This window comes from Pelodiscus sinensis, chromosome 3, assembly GCF_049634645.1.
Source record: "Pelodiscus sinensis isolate JC-2024 chromosome 3, ASM4963464v1, whole genome shotgun sequence".
NCBI classification, from domain to species: Eukaryota; Metazoa; Chordata; order Testudines; family Trionychidae; genus Pelodiscus; species Pelodiscus sinensis.
The window spans coordinates 125200945-125219322 of NC_134713.1; the positions used below are offsets into that span (position 1 = coordinate 125200945).

An 18378-nucleotide genomic window follows, 5' to 3' on the forward strand; every position below is an offset into this window, starting at 1 on the left:
CCCTTTCCATTTGATGAGAAACAATCAAATTCCAGGTACATCCTATTGTTCTGGCACAACCAAAACCTTACCTTGCTTTAAGTTATAAGAGGAAGCTGCGTGTCAAATTTGGTGGTCCTAGTTCTTACCGTTTAGGAGGAGTTCTTGAACAAATGGACTCACAGACGGACGGACAGACAGACGCATATTTCTAAAATATAAGGTAAGATGTAAAATGGGGGTAGTGAGGCTGGCTGCCTTTGAAAAGTGCTTTGAAATCTAATGATCTACTTACTATAGGAGAGCTAAGTGTTATGATTATATGTGATATGTCCTCCATTTCCATACATAACAATGCCCCTTCTCCATAAGCTAAAAGCTACTCCAGGAATAACTTGCATTTAGCTGTTGAAAGGTTAGGACATTTAATAAACAGGATAAACATCCACTTGAGAGAATATGGAAATCTACTGCTGAGTAAATAAACTCCAATGTGAATCCAGGCCTACATGGGTGAAACGTTTGTACATTCATGTGCAGTTCTGTCTACACTATCACATGGGAAGGAATAACTCAGATTAGAACATAAGAACTGCCGTACTGGGTCAGACCAAAGGTCCATCTAGCCCAGTAGCCTGTCTGCCGACAGTGGCCAGCACCAGGTTCCCCCAGAGGGGGTGCACCGAAGACAATGATCAAGCGATTTGTCTCCTGCCATCCCTCTCCAGCCTCTGACAAACAGAGGCCAGGGACACCATTTCTATCCCTTGACTAGTAGCCGGGGATAGAAACCAGAGTCACAAATAGATTCAAACCAGAGTCACAAATAAACATTAGATGAAATAGCAGCCCAGTTACCAATAATCTAAGAAAAAAGCCTGAGACTCTTCTCACGACTATAGTCTAGCATTTTGAAGTTCTGGTCAGTGGTATCTGAAAGCTGTTATTTAAGGGAGAGGGACCATAGTAACAAAGAATCTTGTTTTTCAGGTGGAAATTTGTTCACGGACCCAATGGCTTTTCTGTACACTCTGGTGGTTGGGGACAAAGACAGAGGTGGTCAAGACAGAGGAAGTGTAAATAGGCACCAGACCATCAAGTGATTCAATAAATGGGAAAGGAAGAAGTAACAAAACAGAAAGGGAAGAAGTTTACAAAACTAAATTCGAAGTTTAAGTGTGACTATGAGGTAGGGGGACCTGAACTTCAAAATGCTCAGAAACATTTTCAATGTGAATCCAATTTGTCTACTCTTGAGTTTAACTAATTTGTGCCCTATCCTGTGGCATCTGAAGTCAAGTGGAGTTTGCCAATTCACTTCCATGAATTCATAGTTCGTTTTTCTACATCAGAAATATCATTTCCCTCTTTCTGCTGGAAGTCTGTCTAGAGAACTGGAGGAGTATGTGATAATGAAATCACAATATGCTAGGGTCGCAGTTTTGCTAGGCCTCACTTAGCCTGGAAGGGATGCTTACAGAGATGGGTAGGGCTTGAATGTTTTCATTAAAATCGAATATTGTTAGCAGAAATTTCTTCATGACAGATTCAAATTCTCTCACATCTACAAGGGAATGTGAAAAAGAAAAAAAGAAAACTCACCTTGAAAAAAATTGTCATCATTAAACATCACCATGGACATAAGCAAGAATCTTTTCCTTTAGAAACGAGACAAGCTAAAGGCAAGGTTGATCAACATTCTGACAATATTTATTACAAACCTCTCACTTCCCGCTGCTGATATTCTTTGTTTTTAAGTATGGGGTGTGAAATCCACAGCCAGGGATGATGCTTGCGGAGCTGAGGAAGTATGTAATGTGTTACGAATCCCACAGTCCAAGCTAAAGCAAACAGCACAATGCTGAGAAATGGCTGCGCCAAAGGAAGACAAATAATGGAATCACATTTACAAACAATATTTTATAGACACACAACATTTTTTAATTCACAAGAATTTATTCTCTCATATTTATTTGCAAGAAATATTGATTCTTATATAAAATGCTTCAAATACTACAGGTGGGAAGCAGATGTGGGGCTCAGGAAATGAAAGTAACAACCTTTGTTCTTTTTCAAAATGTACTTTACACACACATTCAACCAATATTGCAACTGGAAATAAAAAAGTTAAAATTGGTCACGTTTCTGTAAGATGCCTCTTTTCTAAGAGCTTTTATGTCATAGAAGAGATTAGTATAGGGCAAAGGTTTAGGGTAAACAATTACTAAATGCCTTATTTGTGCCTAAGATACACATCTATAACTGATTTGCTGTGTATATCAAAAGCCTTGAAATTATCTTTACTATTAAATAATTTTTCCTTAACTCTTCTCTTCACAGCTCCTCTTTATTTTGGTCTGCTAACATGCCCTATAGTAATGCATAATAAATATAATATCTGAAGGTGAAAATATTTAAAAGGATGAGACAGAAATACATACCCTTAAAGACAGAAACACAGTGCTGGCACTGACTGCAAATGATAGAACTGCAGCCACTGTGCAGACAATGAGATCCGATTTCAAGATTTCCTTCTGTGAATATAATTTTTAAAAGATAAAATCATATTCGTTTAATAATATTGTAACTGGATAAATGTAATTACTCCAATATAAATTACGGATAATTTGTAGTGTGGTGACCTTAGTCATTATTTTAAAATATATACATATATTTTAATTTAAGGGTATTTTCTGCTCTATGTTTAGCAAAATTATTTCCCGACACTCTAAGTTTGTGAAAAGGACTCTGTTAATCATATTAAAATTGAACAAAATTCATTTAAAAATGTTTGTTAACTAACTTTTAATTGTAACACGGGAAACTTAAAACTAAAACAATTTTACATTAAAAGCACATCTCCATTTATACAATCGTCTTTGCGGGATTGTCTGTATATTTGAAAATGACAACAGTCTGTTAAAATTGTGTTTAGAAACATCAAAACTTTTTCAGGCTAATGCACTGCTTCTTCCATTGCTTAAATAATCCATGCTTTCTGTAAGAATTTCTGTAATGTGTTCACAGACATCAATTATAATACAATTATTATTATTTACTATAGAGATGTGTCCACGTTACAGTGTTTGGTTCCACATATTGGTCTACATTTCTCCAAGATTTGGAGGTACAGGCAGTCCCCGAGTTATGCGGACCCAACTTATGTTGGATCCGCACTTACAAACTGGGCTTTTCTCGCCCCGGAGGATGCGGGCGGCGGGACCGCCCAGACGCGCCGAGGTCCTGCCGCCCTTGTCCTCTGGGGCGAGAAAAGCTGCTCCGCGTCTCCCTGGTCTGCTGGGGGGGGACCCCAGCAGACCAGGCAGATGCGGAGCAAAGCAGCGGAGGACCCAGGCGGCTGCAGACCAGGGAGACGCGGAGCAAAGCCGCAGAGGACCCGGGCAGCGGGACCGCAGCGCGTCTCGGTCCCGCCGCCCGCGTCTCCATGGTCTGCTGGGGAGGGGGGGGCGCAGCTAGTGCACCCCCCCACCCAGCAGACCAGGCTTTTCTCGGGACTCCTGGGGCAAAGCAGCTGGGGCGCTGCCGGTTGGTCCCACAGTGCCGCTCCTTGGCGCTACTGAACTAACCCGGCAGCACCCCAGCTGCTCTGCCCCAGGAGTCCTGATTCAGCCGCTGCTGATCAGTTTCAGCAGCGGCTGAATCTGGATGCCAGTTCCGACTTAAGTACAAATTCGACTTAAGTACAAACCTACAGTCCCTATCTTGTACGTAACCTGAGGACTGCCTGTATTCAAAGTTGAACTAGGATTAAATAACAATAAAGAAAAATAAAATCTACCCTTGAGTAAAGAGCTGGGCTGGACTAAATGTATTTTGGAGAAACTGAAAAATATATTCTTTCTAATTCATCGTTCTTGTGATTAAAATATCATTGTGAATAAACACATTCCAAAATAGTTTGAGCTATGTGAATTTTTAAACCATTTTATTTTACAGCTTACCAAAATGTCTTTGGACAGAAAAATCAATAACATGTTCGTACTGATGATTAGACATATTACAGAGGGTTCGCAGCCTTTACCACTGGCAGTAAATTAAGGTGCTGACTGAAACTAGATGCTTGCTCCTAGATATTTATCTAAATACTGACTTGTAATGCTTTAATTTATAGACTCCTAGTAACCTGGAAAACAACAAAATTTCACTTGAAAGAAAACCTCATCTGATTCAAGATGTTACTGTGACTATGCAACCAGCCCCAATAGCCAGCCTAGCCAACAAGTGTTTCTGGGTATGTCTACACTACCCTCCTAGTTCGAACTAGGAGGGTAATGTAGGCATACCACACTTGCAAATGAAGCCCGGGATTTGAATTTCCCGGGCTTCATTTGCATAAGCGGGGAGCCGCCATTTTTAAAACCCCGCTGGTTCGAACCCCGTGCAGCGCGGCTACATGGGGCACGAACTAGGTAGTTCGAACTAGGCTTCCTAGTTCGAACTACCGTTACTCCTCGTGAAATGAGCTTATGCAAATGAAGCCCGGGAAATTCAAATCCTGGGCTTCATTTGCAAGTGCGGTATGCCTACATTACCCCGCTAGTTCAAACTAGTGGGGTAGTGTAGACATACCCTACCATTTATTTCATGTTTTCTTTCTCCTTCTCACAGAGGGTAAGAGACCATATAACAGGGAGATAAAAAAGAAACAGAGATGTGGGAGACAACATGTAAACAGCAAATGAATTTTCAAGTGTACGAGGAGTTATCAAAAGATGATTGGATCCTGTTTCTGAGAACTATTTTATAACAGGCTTTTGAAATTGAGCTGGACCAAAGCTCTTTAGCTTGAGAAGTACTTTTTCTGTATCCCATATAATTCCACTCAGGTTTAGCTGAAATATTCTTAATTGTTTCTTGCTTGAATACTACATGCAGATGTGGATACTTCATTTTAAAAAAGATATCTTGGCACTGGAAAAAGTTCAGAGAAGGGCAACAAAAATGTTTAGGAGTTTGAAACAGTTGCCATATGGGAAAAGATTAATTCAATTGGGACTTTGTAGCTTAGAAAAGAGGAGACTAAGGAGAAATATGATAGAGGTTTCTAAAATCATGACCAGCATGGAGAAAGTAGATAAGGAAAAGTTATTACTAGAGAAAGTAAAGAAGTTCACATATTTGGGGAGCAGCATGATGGATGATCTAGACCAGTGTTTCTTAAACTTTTTAAGACTGAGGACCATCAAACAATTTTTTTTAAATAAGGAACACCAAGGGCTATTTTGTTGAGCAACCCCCCTGCCCCCCCCAAAAAACAACAACAAAAACCAGGGTGTTGGGGAGAAGTTATTGAGAAAAAAAAGTCGACCCTTTAAGGGCAGCCATTTTGAATTCCGTTGTTCTCCGCGGCACACCGGTGTACCCCGGAATACAGTTTAAGAAACACTGATCTAGACTGTAAGAAGGAAATAGCAACTAGAATAGTGAAAGCAAGAGTGAGTTTGAAGGCAATGGATAAGATCTGGAAAAGTAAAGTGATTAACTTAGGAATGAAGCAGAGTGTCTTAAAAATGTATGTATTTAGCTGCATGTTGTACAGATGTGAGACATGGGTGATAACAAAATTTCCCAAGAGAAGGAGATTGGTGTATGAGAGGAGTTGTTATAGAAAGATCCTGAGACTAAGATGGATGCAGAAGGTCACCAATGAGGAATTATATAGGAAGATACAGCCAAAAGAGAACCTACTGCAGAAGATTATACAACAGAAGTTACAGCTATTTGGGCATATCTGCAGAATGAATGATGAGCAAAAAGTTAAGACCCTGGTACTCAGCATAATGGATGTTCCAATTAGGAGAGAGAGACTCCACAGAGAATGGTTAGATGATATAGTAGATTGGTGTGGCGCTAGTCTATAAAAACTAAGCCACTCCGCACTGGATAGGGAAAGATGGAAGGAAAGGATGTGAGGGAGGCACCGGTCAGCAATGGGCGTTGAGCCCATGGTTGTTATTGTTGTTGTTGATGATGATGATGACGATGATGACGATGATGATGCAACAATTAGGGATCATCAAATGAAATTAATAGGTAGCAGATTTAAAACAAAAAAAAGCAGTATTTCTTCATACAACTCAAAGTCAACTTGTGGAACTCCTTTCCAGATGATGTTGTGAAGACCAGAACTTTAAAAGGGTTCAAAAAACAACCAGATAAATTCATGGAAGATAGGTCCATCGATGGCTATTAGCCAGGATGGGTAGGAATGGTGCTCATAGCCTCTGTTTGTCAGAAGCTGGAAATGGGTGCCTCTGGAGCACCTGGCACTGGCTGCTCTTGGAAGACAGGATACTAGGCTAGATGAACCTTTGGTCTGACCCAGTATGGCTGTTCTTATGTTCTTGCTTGTGTTCCTCAGGAAAATTTTGACAGACTGCCAAAATAAAATGTTCATGTTCCATTAATAAAGAATTGGATTCAAACCACTGCCAAAGCAGCAGCAACAGAACCCTCACATACATGTTAAGGCAATGTATGGAAGCAAAGAGGAGTGTGAGCAGAGCTGGTGCAGGCTTCCAGAAACAGCCTGCCTCGACTCAGCATATGGCTCCAGTGGTCCATACCCAACTCTGAGGGCATCACATAGGACAGAAGCATCGCAATTCATGGAAATATAGGGAAAGCAAGAAACAGGCCAAGCCACCTCAGTCCATCACTACCAGCCAACTCCTGAGCTCTTCCCTGGCCCTACTCCAGTGGTCCATTCCACCCACAGGATAATAGCCTTCTCTCTGTCGACAGTAAATATAGTTAGCTGGGTATCTCAAGGGGTAGCATCTGTCTTGAGTTTACTTTTACCTTTTTTTCTGTATTAAAAATCCTAGGAATTTAAATACTAAAAGTACATTCAAAGAATGTTATTTAGGTTGCAAAGTTAAGCACTTGGAAGCAAGGAAATGCCAGATTTATCACTGCCCATATAACTTTAATTTAGCCCTGCTACGTATATGGATTATAATATAATCTTACATTAATATAATGTAATCTTTAATTATATGATTATATACCAGTCTCAGTAATGCCAACTCTAAGCATTCAAAAAATCATGAGTCAGGTCCCAAAGAAGTCATGAGTTGGCTAAAAACTAATAAATTGGGTCATCTTTTCAAAGATAGACAGAGAGATTTACCATTTTAAAAATGAAAGCTGATATTCTCGTGTAATCATGCCTCTCCCGCCCCCCGCCCCCTCCCAGGGCTGGGGTCTTAATAAAAATATCAAACATCATGACATTTGCAACTAGATGATGACACTGGTAAACACAGCACATTTTTCACTAGACCCCTGCACAGGGGTGTGTGCAGCATGAATGCATAAGAGGACTAAATTAAGATTGGACAGGCCACCACTTCCTATCTCTTTAGTCCTTGATTTTGCAACCTAATTGATTTGCTTTTGATGTACTGTTTATGCACATTGTGTGTGAAAGGTTTGACCTAGTAAAAGTTCAGTAGTGAAATAATCACTGCCATTGGGATCGTTTTGCAGGTTCGGATACAAGCATCATGCAGACAAAGATTCAACATCACTCTCCTACCAGTCTATCAAAGATGTATTGCTCTATTTTTTTAAAAAGGCTATTCTGGATACCTCCTGCTTGTGAGAATAAATGGGAAAAACACGCTGTAAATTGTTTTTTCTTCTTCTTTTAAATTATTCATTTGGAGCTTTGTATAAATCCTTTTACTAGCTATCTGACTGTTTGTACTAAAGGCCAGGAAGGAAGTTGAGTTTGAATGTAATATATTAACACCCTCAGGCCACTGGTTAATGTAGTAATCAACCATGGGGATGCCTATAGAAACTAATTATAATGCTGGGAAGCTCCATTCTCAAAGTTGAATAGTCAATTATCCATCACAGTTGTTTTGTAATTCCAGTTGCTAAAGCTGACAATTCTTACATAGCCATTTGAGCAGAGAGAAAAATAGTAAAGGTCATGTAGTTAAGCATTACAAATGCTATATTGATTACCACTAACATTAACATGAAGCCATTATACAATACAACAGATTTATTTTAATATTTAGATCTCTTTGCTTTTATCTTGGGAGGTGAACTAGTTAGTTATAGCTTAAAATGTATGGATTAAAAAAGGTGCTAATTTAGCCTGAATATTATGCATGCCTTATACATGGGTGCATAGGCTAGTGGGCACTGGACCTTTTGTTGCACTTTTCTATCTTATACAGCTGAGAGTGAAGAAGAAAAAGCTTTGTTTTGGTCATTACACAGGGGCATCCTGAGGGAAACAAAAGAGGGAAGGATACGCTATTCAAACCTTTCCTTCTGGTCCTCATGTAACAGTGTACCCAATTCCAGATTGATCAAAGTTCTTCTTACAAAGGATCTGAAAGCTATTTTTAGTTTGCTTTTGACAATTAATCAAAACCCGAGCTAGTTACGATAGCATATTCCCTTAACAATAGTGGAATAAGATTAGAATAGTTCGTTGTTTGACTGTTTCCTTCAAATTTGATATATCTCTCTTTTTAGAGGCCTACACTCACTCATTTGCTATACACGCATTGCACTATAAGAATAATGGTAAGAGCCTATTTAAATTGGTTGAACTACTTATTAAGATATAGGTGCCAGCCACTAAAGAGTTTAGACTGCATGTGTTAATCTACAATAGCCATCTCCTCTTCTGGGAGCACAATCTATGTTCCAGCATGGAAGAGTTAGCACTATATAAACCAACTTAGATTGGTGCCCATCTGCTTACATTTATGTAAAAATGGGAGGAAAACTAAACAGAGAAAGAAGGGAAGGTACAGCATTAGGAGGCCCTTGTAGAAGCCAGTAAAAACAGCCTGTGTTTCTGGAAAACTACACGAGATGTCAATATGTGTAGCAGAAATGTGCAGCTGATAAGCATCATATGAAACCTATTCCCTGGCAGAAAAAAGTACCAAGAAACAAATTCAACTACAAAGAAAGGATCAAGACACATAGGCCCTGTCTACATAGTCATCATTCTGGGATGTATTAACAAGAGTGTTGTAAGCAAGACATGAGAGTAGACATCCGCTCTACTCTGTGCTGATTAGGCCTCAATTGGAGTATTGTGTCCAGTTTTGGGCACATTTCAAGAAAGATGTGGAGAAATTGGAGACGGTCCAGAGAAGAACAATAAAAATGATGTAAAGATCTAGAAGACATGAAGGAAGGAACAATCAGTTTCACACATACAGAATGGGAAGCGGCTGTCTAGGAAGGAGTATGGCAGAAAGGGATCTAGGGCAGTGGTCCCCAATGTGGTGCCCATGGGTGCCATGGCGCCCGCCAGGGCATTTATGTGCACCTGCCGAAACATCTGGGCTGGCCCTGCCCCCGGCACATGGCACATGCATGGTGCCGGCCCTGGGCTCAGGACGCATGGGCGGCCCCCACCCCTGGACATGCAGTGCATGTGTGGCCCCACCCCCGGAAGCGAAGCGCGTGAGCGGCCCCGCCCCCGGATGCCAGGCATGTGAGTGGCCACGCACCGGGCACCCAGCAGCCACGAAAGGTTGGGGACCACTGATCTAGGAGTTATAGTGGACCACAAGCTAAATATGAGACAACAGTGTGATGCTGTTGCAAAAAAGGCAAACATGATTCTGGGATGTATTAACAGGTGTGTTGTGAGCAAAACACGAGAAGTCATTCTTCCGCTCTACTCTGCACTGAATAGGCCTCAATTGGAGTATTGTGTCCAGTTCTGGGCGCCACATTTCAAGAAAGATGTGGAGAAATTGGAGAAGGTCCAGAGAAGAGCAACAAGAATGATTAAAGGTCTAGAGAACATGACCTATGAAGGAAGACTGAAAAAATTGGGCTTGTTTAGTTTGGAAAAGAGAAGATTGAGAGGGGACATGATAGCGGTTTTCAGGTATCTAAAAGGGTGTCACAAGGAGGAGGGAGAAAACTTGTTCTTCCTGGCTTCTGAGGATAGAACAAGAAGCAATGGGCTTAAACTGCAGCAAGGGAGGTTTAGGTTGGACATTAGGAAAAAGTTCCTAACTGTCAGGATGGTTAAACACTGGAATAAATTGCCTAGGGAGGTTGTGGAATCTCCATCTCTTGAGATATTTAAGAGTAGGTTAGATAAATGTCTATCAGGGATGATCTAGACAGTATTTGGTCCTGCCATAAGGGCAGGGAACTGGACTTGATGACCTCTTGAGGTCCCTTCCAGTCCTACTATTCTATGATTCTATGACCTGTGAGGGAAGACTGAAAGAATTGGGTATGGTTAGTCTAGAAAAGAGAAGACTAAGAGGGAACATGATAACAGCTTTCAGATACCTAAAAGATTGTTACAAGGAGGAGGGAGAAAAACTATTCTCCATAACCTCTGATGATAGGACAAGAAACAATGGGCTTAAATTGCAGCAAGGGTGGATTAGGTTGGACATCAGGGAAAATCTTCCTGTCCGGATAGTTAACCCCTATAACAAATTGCCTAGGGAGGTTGTAGATTCTCCATTATTGGAGATTCAAGAACAGGTTAGATAAACACCTATCAGGGATAGTCTAATGGTGCTTGCTTGATCCTGCCAGGAACACAGGGGAATTGGACTCAATGACTTCTCAAGATTTTTCCAGTTCCAGTGTGCTATGATTCTGCATTACCAGTATAGTCATTCCAGAGTACACATTAGAACGGAGTTATGCCCTTTTCCTAGTGTCAGAGCTGTTCCCCACTCTGGCACTCTGAGTGCAGAAGGCTAGGGCCCGCAAGAGAGCTTCAAAACCTCACCTCTAAAGGCACTGGTTACCAAAACTCCTTCCCCCAACACCGCCTGAATCACAATACACAGATTCTGGGGAATTTCTGCCACCATCGAGTGCTTTTTGATCACTAAAAACCAAGGGTGAACACTTGAAATCACCCTCAGGATACCCCAAGCTCTTTTGCCCAAAAAGAGCTTGGAAAAGAAATGAGAAAAACAAGCTGGAGTCTCTGACAGCTGACCACTCTGTCAGAGGCATGCAGACATACGCAGTTTCCAGGACATAAGAATCAAATCATCACCTTAAAAAAGTGACTTTTATTACAAAACAAAAAATAAACTTGATAAAGGATACTTAGTTGCTAGATGATACAGAGCAACTAAGGAAAACAAATTCAAAAACAGAGAAAATCTCCAGGAACAATGCTTAGGTGATAATTGCGATGGAAGGCACAGAATCACACAGAACAGTTCAAAGCAAACCACAAAATAAAGAAAAATTACCCTAAACGAGACTGTCTTCACTTTTCTAATTTTGTCTTTGTCCACCCCACTTCCATGCCCAGAATTCCGTGGAGGCATGGTAGTCCTGTCTGGGTTTAAATCATTCTGTATCTCTCCTCCACTAAGATAGCAAGCAGGGAACGTATATCCAATTCAAATTTCAACCCTCTATCTCGATTGGTTCTCCTGGTCCCCTGCCCAATACCTTTGCTAGCTACCTGAACTTAACCCTTTAGTCACTGGGTGCTGGTCAGCACTCCTCCTGTCTATTACACCTCGTTACATGGTTCTAGTCTGCAGTATAGTCAGGATCTTAACTGGTTTTTTTTAACCAGATTCCTATTTACACTCTGAAATGAAATTATTGTAACCAGTTCAAGAGATTGCCTTATTGTTAACTGAGTCAGTTCTCTGACCTGTCTCTACTTGTAAAATAGATCAGGTCAGATTGTAAACTTGCCCCAGGCAATGAGCAATAAGTGGAAGGGATGTGGGGATTATAAAAACAGAACAAAATGATGCCTCCTACTATACCTACAATATAGTCAACCAGTTCATACAAATCAGTTGACAACGGATTATGGCCATAAGCTACATACCAAAACTCCAATCAGAGTGTGTAGCCAAGATTTATAATAGATAATTTATCTTTGCTCAGAAGTTGCCCTCCATTAATAGCCATACCTCTACTATGCAATGTAACCAGCTAAACTAATTACATTTAATATACACTATGACTTCTACACCAGGCAACAAAATAGTGTATTTTCCATGAGCTCCTTAAACACTACTTACTCCCACATATACTTATACTTTATGGTTTATTTAGTTCCCAAGTGCTGTGCTGAAGAGAAGGAATGATTTCTAGCTTCTGGGCAATTCAGGACTTTTGGAAGGAATTAACCCCACCTTAAATCACCTGGGAACCCCATCTTCAACTAGTCTGAACTCCGGAGGTGTTCACCTTTGCTGGGGCCCAGCCATCAATACTTTACTAAAGCCATGTCTACACTGGCAGAATTTTTTCACTGAAAGTTTTGCGGACTATCAAAAAATGCAGATAAAAAAAATCATTGATACATGTTCACACTGTCTCCTCAGTTAGCAGAGTGCATTCACGCTTGAGGCAATAGCATCGACAACTGAACATAGTTAAGGGATTCAACAGGAGTGGATTGCAGGTTTCCAGTACATATAATAAAGATTTTTTAAAAGGCTTACCACTGACTCCCTCATCTTCTCTGGGAGTGGATCTGTGGATGAGTCTTCCAAATTTTGACGCAGAAAATGAGGAAAAAATTTACATTGAATAAGGGACCTATTGCAAAAAAGATTTTTGTTAGAATACTTCTGAAGAGCAGCTTTGCAGGTAATGGGATTATATGTACTTTCTAAGGGGAGAATAGACATTTTAGGGCCCAACTTTCCCCTCACATATGCCGTTGCTATTCTCCTGAAGGCTGGCTGTGGATTGCTATGGAAAACTGCATATCTGGCCAGGGTAGTGTCAGCTTCCCCACTAATAGGGAAGTATGTTTAGAATCAGCACAATAGTGCCATCAGCCTGCATCAACCTTGATTGGGAATGGACCACCTGAAAGAGTAATTCAATTCCATGTCCCATCTAATCTTTAACTACCACAGAGAATGCTGGCAAAGAGGTTCTTTAGTGCCACTTCCAATGTCAAATACTGACATTACAAAGGGCAAAATGCTCATCTCAATATAAATTACATGCTCATCCTCAGTTTAGTTTTACACAGCACCTTCTCCTTCATCTTAAAGTTTATGCCATAGGCCATCCCTTAAATACTGTTTCCAATCCCCTAAACTCCATTTACTTAAGTTCAGAGTCATTAAAAAAATCTTAAACCTCTTTTTTGGGATTATACATTTTAATCATGATTATACAATGAATACTTGATGTTCTTGTGGAATCAGAAACATTTTAATCTCAAGCAAGACATTTAACAATAATTTGAACTGCTGAGAATTTGATTAAGGTATTTAAGGGATTAGAAACTAGATTTAAAAGGTGTCTAAGCAATGAATTCAAGTGCTCACACAATTTAAAACAAAAGATAAGATTTTTTGTTTAATTAAAGACATAAGTGCACCAGGAATTACACCCTGAGGAAAATACACATTTAAAATTTAAAGAACTTGTTCCTGAGAGCTAATTTGTTATTTTCCAATGTGTATTTTACATAAGAACGGAGTAAGCTCTCCTGTGTCCAATGGTACTTCACCCCATACCCACTTCTGGATTCTACAGCATCATATAGTGTGCCACTTGTATTGGACCTTACTGAAATAAACAGAAAGATCCAGAGTGTTTTGGATTAGGCTCTTGGATAGTAAGTGGCAACACTTTTACTCCACTTCCATCTCAGACAGAATACAGCAGCATGTAATTATCTGACATATCTGTGCGCAGGAATCAGGAGGTGATGACAGGACTTAACATAAACCACACTCAAGAACGTAAGAATTCCAGTTAACATGACAGCTTCTTTTCACCTTCCTTCCCAGTCCCTCCCTGCATAAAATTACTCCTTATTGTCTCCCTTAGTATTACGTGGCTCTCGGCGATGCCCCAAAAATGCTTCCACCAAGAGGGCAAGGGGCCCCATGTTTTTACATGCATTTGTACTGTCAACCCAACTTTCAGATCATCATGTTGCTTATTCTACACTGGTTCTTCATTGTCCCTGGATTCAGCTTCTCATGCTTATAACCTTGTAGAGGAATTATTGTCAGTGGAGAGGCAAAGCTGGTGGAACAGACTCCAAATAAAAAGTTGTGATCAGGCTATGCTTTCCAAGGGTCAGACATTCCGTCTCTGGCTTCTTAAAATGCCTCCTAATGCATCTCCGCAAACCCTGGTAAATCAGCCTCTTCATGAGTGATATCCATTATAGATTAGCTAGCTCCATAAGGGTTAATCATATAATTCTCAGACAGCAAAATGTGGCCGAAAGAATTTGGTACCCATGAAAAGTACTAGATTTACAGCCCTGCTGAATTGATACATCATTGGCAGCAGGTATGAACGCTTCCCATTTCACCTGTGATGAGAATTTGAAGAGTTTGGTTTCTGTTTGTTCATTTCTCAATTTTTCTTCTGAGATTACTGAGAGAAGCACTAGTTTAGTGACAGAGCTGCAGGTAGTTCTGCAAGAGGGAAAGCTAGCTACTGGAATGGACCAAAACCAAAACTTATTTCATACAAGCTACCAAACAAATGACACTGCTTTTCAGCCACTGACAACAGTTTTTTGGCTGTGATCCAACAAATATTTTACTACTGTTAGTCATCCTATTAATTTTATTTGGACTACTCCTGGTGCTACACATAAGCAAATGCATAAATGATTGCAGGATCAGTACCTTAATTTGTACCATTTATCTAGAGGTAAATGTGTATCTCATTGCTCATCCATTGAGATATCCAGTCCTCCTAAAAAGAGAGTGTTTTCTAAAACACTGGTAACAATAGCCATAAAAGTTCTCCTTCATTGTACTTTTGTAGCATGTTTCTTTTCAATGAAACACAAGTTTACACAACCAACTTTGCTAAAAGTCATCAAATTCAAAAATCACCAACTCCAGACTTAAATATCACCTTGTGCAAGTTATAGTTTGCATGTCATACAATCTAACCAATAAAAAATATGCTTACAACTTACATAAGTACAGATGGATCACTGCTTTGCCTGCTGAGGTGATAAGAAAGTGCTACTAAAAGGCCACAGAAAGCAGAGAACAGTGCTGGAATGTGTCGAGCATCCCACGGTTCCTAATGAGAAGAACAAAAAGCAGAATACTGTTATGTTAGGAATGCAGAACTTAGTTTTTAAAGGAAGCTAAATCCTGTAAACTGCTAGATCTATATATTTCAGCTTTAGAAAAGAAGTTGCATACCTACGAGTTAATTATGGTTTTGGCACAAGACCCATGTCCAGGGAAGTGTAGAGCTGCATATTGTGAAGTGTGTATTTGACTGAGCCATTTTTAAGATACTAGGGCTTCAATCAGTTATCAAAGTTTCTATGAATATTCTGAGTTGAGAATGAACATGGAAGATTTTAGCCCAATGAACTTGTTTTTGTTTTTAAGAAAGTTAGGAACAACTGAAAGTGGAGGCTGGAACAGATGTTAACAATGGCAACCACTGTTTTACCCCCTCTACTAATAAATAATTATTTATCTAGCTTCTTTATACTGTATGAGACATAACTCCTTCCCCTTTGTACCATTAAATAAACCCTACATGATCATATGTGTAAGGTATGGGTGTATATATTTATATTCTTTCACATTGTTTTAATAGTCCATTATGTCATGCACCTCTGTTCTTAGCTTGCCCCTTCTTCTGCAGCTAGTCACCTTTATTGCTCTCCAAAATTAAACTACAACAGCTATCAGGGAAAACATATTCTAATGTGGTAGAATGTTTTACAAGAAGTGTGGACACAAAAAGATTCAATTTCCTTAGCATCAGTGTAATGAACCTTTATCCATTTTGTCATTTTCCTTCCTGACTAATGATGTCTGGTAGAGCTCAAAATTAAAAAAGCTGGAAGAACAACATAGCCAATAATTGGACAATAATTCTTCTTCCTTTTGAAACGGAATGACAGGTTTCATTCTTGGATGGTGATGTTATCTGTCATTCTAGAGTGGGCCTTTGTATTCTTAGATGACTTCCTTCTGTTTATGTGATGTCTTGCTCTTTCATTTCATATACAATTTTGGTTGATTCACACAAACAAAAACAGTGGTTTTAAAAGCAAGTGAAATGCAGGTGCAGGGTTAAGGATAAAAGTGATGAGTTCAATGAACACTTAGGCTGAAAGAAAAGAAGTTCTGTTTCCCTCCAGATTCACCTACTCCCAAAATAACCAATTAAATAGAGAATAAGAACCTCTCTGGAATTTTAACATTTGTTGCCCTAAAAATTATAAAACTGTTAGAAAAAAAGTTAGGCAAAGTAGAAATATTCATATAAACAAAAACCTCACTTTCTCATGTCATTTGTCCTCCTTTTTAAAAGGAAACATTTTTCAAGTCTGAAAAGCCTTTACATTTCAAAAATACTTTGTAATAAATCCTGCTCTCCACTCAACACCAGAAATATTGTTGCATGTGGCAGAATCATTGTGGTAATATGCAGTAATCAAAGTTGTTTTGATTCAGAAAATCCCCCTCAGCACAGATAATTGTGCAGTCTGCTGCTACCATAACAGAACTTGGAGTGAAAATATAAAGGCTGCAAGAGTTTGCATGGTCACTGGCTGCAGCATAGTTGGATCCAGAGACAAGCACCAGTTGCGTAAGAAGTGACCATCACCTATAGGTTGGGAGTTTTAACCTTAACCCTATACATTTCAGGAATGCATGTTGAGAAGTGACTTTGCCGCTACTTATAATTTTATCATCATTCAAACATAATTTCTTTGAGCACAATTTATAGGCCAGTTTTTTTAATTCTGCTGTTTTTATTCCTTTATTTTTAAAAGACATGGTAATACATTTAAGAGGGGGGGAAAGACCTCTTATCTCATGCCCATTCTTGTAAAATATCTCTTGACTGAGATAATTCAAGACAAACTTTAACTAAAAAGGATTTTTCTTAAAGTTATGAGCAAATGGAACCACATGGTTGTAACCAAAGTATTCTGTTATCATTGTGGCGTGTTTTCAATAACCATTAACAACTGAGGACTGTTAGTTGCCCTAGGAGCAGTTATGTTAATCAGTCCATGTCAATCCAGAAGTAACTATCATAAAGTTGATTTATTCAGATGATCTGTTGATGGCAGAAAAGTTATTAGAGTGAGGAAGGAGATCCCCATAAACTTCTGCAAAGCTACCTCCTTATTCTTCTTCAAAACTTTCCTTTCATCTCCAGTTCCTTGATGCCCACAAAAAACTTAGCAATAGTTAAACCACTAGTGTGTTGTGACCACTGCGTATTATGCCGACTGACACAGTCTCACTGTTTCCTCATAGTCCCATTTGGCTGTATAGATCTTGTCTCTTTTTTATATATTTCAAGTATAAGTTCCATGGCGGCAGGGACTTTTTTTTGTTCAGTGTTTGTACAGTGACAAGCATAATGGGGACTTTGATTCATAACACGAGCACCTAGATCCTACTGTAACACAAATAAATAAACTGTACTGAGTTTGTACTGAGCGCTTGCTGACATCTTTGTAGTTTTCATAAACTTCAAGAATATTATAAAGAGCCCAAAATGGTAAAAAAAAAAATTACATTTATAAACCTTGAAAACAGGCAGTATTAAAAATCAAGTTTCTGTGTGCTCGGTTTGACGTAGGTTTTAGCCAGTTTTCAATTTACTAATTTTAAAACTCTAAAAATAGGAAGCCAAAAAGGAATTGCTGACAGATTTTTCCATTCAGCTTTACTATGTGTCACTGTACAGTAATACACTCTCAACTTCTCACATGTAAAACTAATCTTGGACCTTCTGTTTCTACAGGATTCTGCAAACACAGTTTAAAATATTATCCTCTGGATTTAACAGAATAATATATACATAATATTGAAGAATTACATCACCTGTGAAAAGCTGTGAAATACAACATAAGGACATGCTTTTGGACACAGATATGGTTACAACAACTTGCCACTTATTGCAAAACATACTGTTGAACAGCCTTCTCCAAATTTTACTTTGTTAATAGCTCTTGCCTGAACCCCAAGCCTCTCTAAATCGGGAAGTATATGAGTTGATAAACCTGTCTCCAGAAATCTACTTGAAGAATTTTTATGTGGCTGAAATAAAACCATGTAATAAGCCTATAATTCTATACTTGGTCCATTATTCATCTGGGAAATCTATGTATACATAAGAGTGCCTTCAGTCTTTGAAAACATTTTAGGGCAGTTTTAGCTGTTTGAAGGGGACCTTTGCATTCTATTTTTTTGCCATGGTAGAACTTTAATTAAGGCAAATATATATCAAATTATTAGTGTATGGATGAAATTAGTAAAAAACAAAACAAACAAAAACATGTATCAAGTAGCACTGCTTTTCCTGCTAAGTTTGGGCCTGAATCAAACTATAAATCAAACTATGCTAACTCTGAGATTTTATGAATGGGGCTTAGAATAGAACTGA

At 39.2% G+C, this 18378-nt stretch overlaps 1 protein-coding gene across 1 annotated transcript in view; it reads right to left on the reverse strand.

The window, feature by feature from the left end:
• Positions 1–18378, reverse strand: part of PCNX2 (pecanex 2) — a 225416-nt gene that overhangs the window by 109045 nt on the left and 97993 nt on the right. The window contains exons 16-19 of the mRNA XM_075924756.1: positions 14918–15027; positions 12450–12546; positions 2421–2513; positions 1701–1851 (exon numbers count right to left, since the gene is read on the reverse strand). Coding sequence (XP_075780871.1) covers positions 1701–1851; positions 2421–2513; positions 12450–12546; positions 14918–15027 — 451 coding nt within the window. The remainder of the gene's footprint in view (positions 1–1700; positions 1852–2420; positions 2514–12449; positions 12547–14917; positions 15028–18378) is intronic.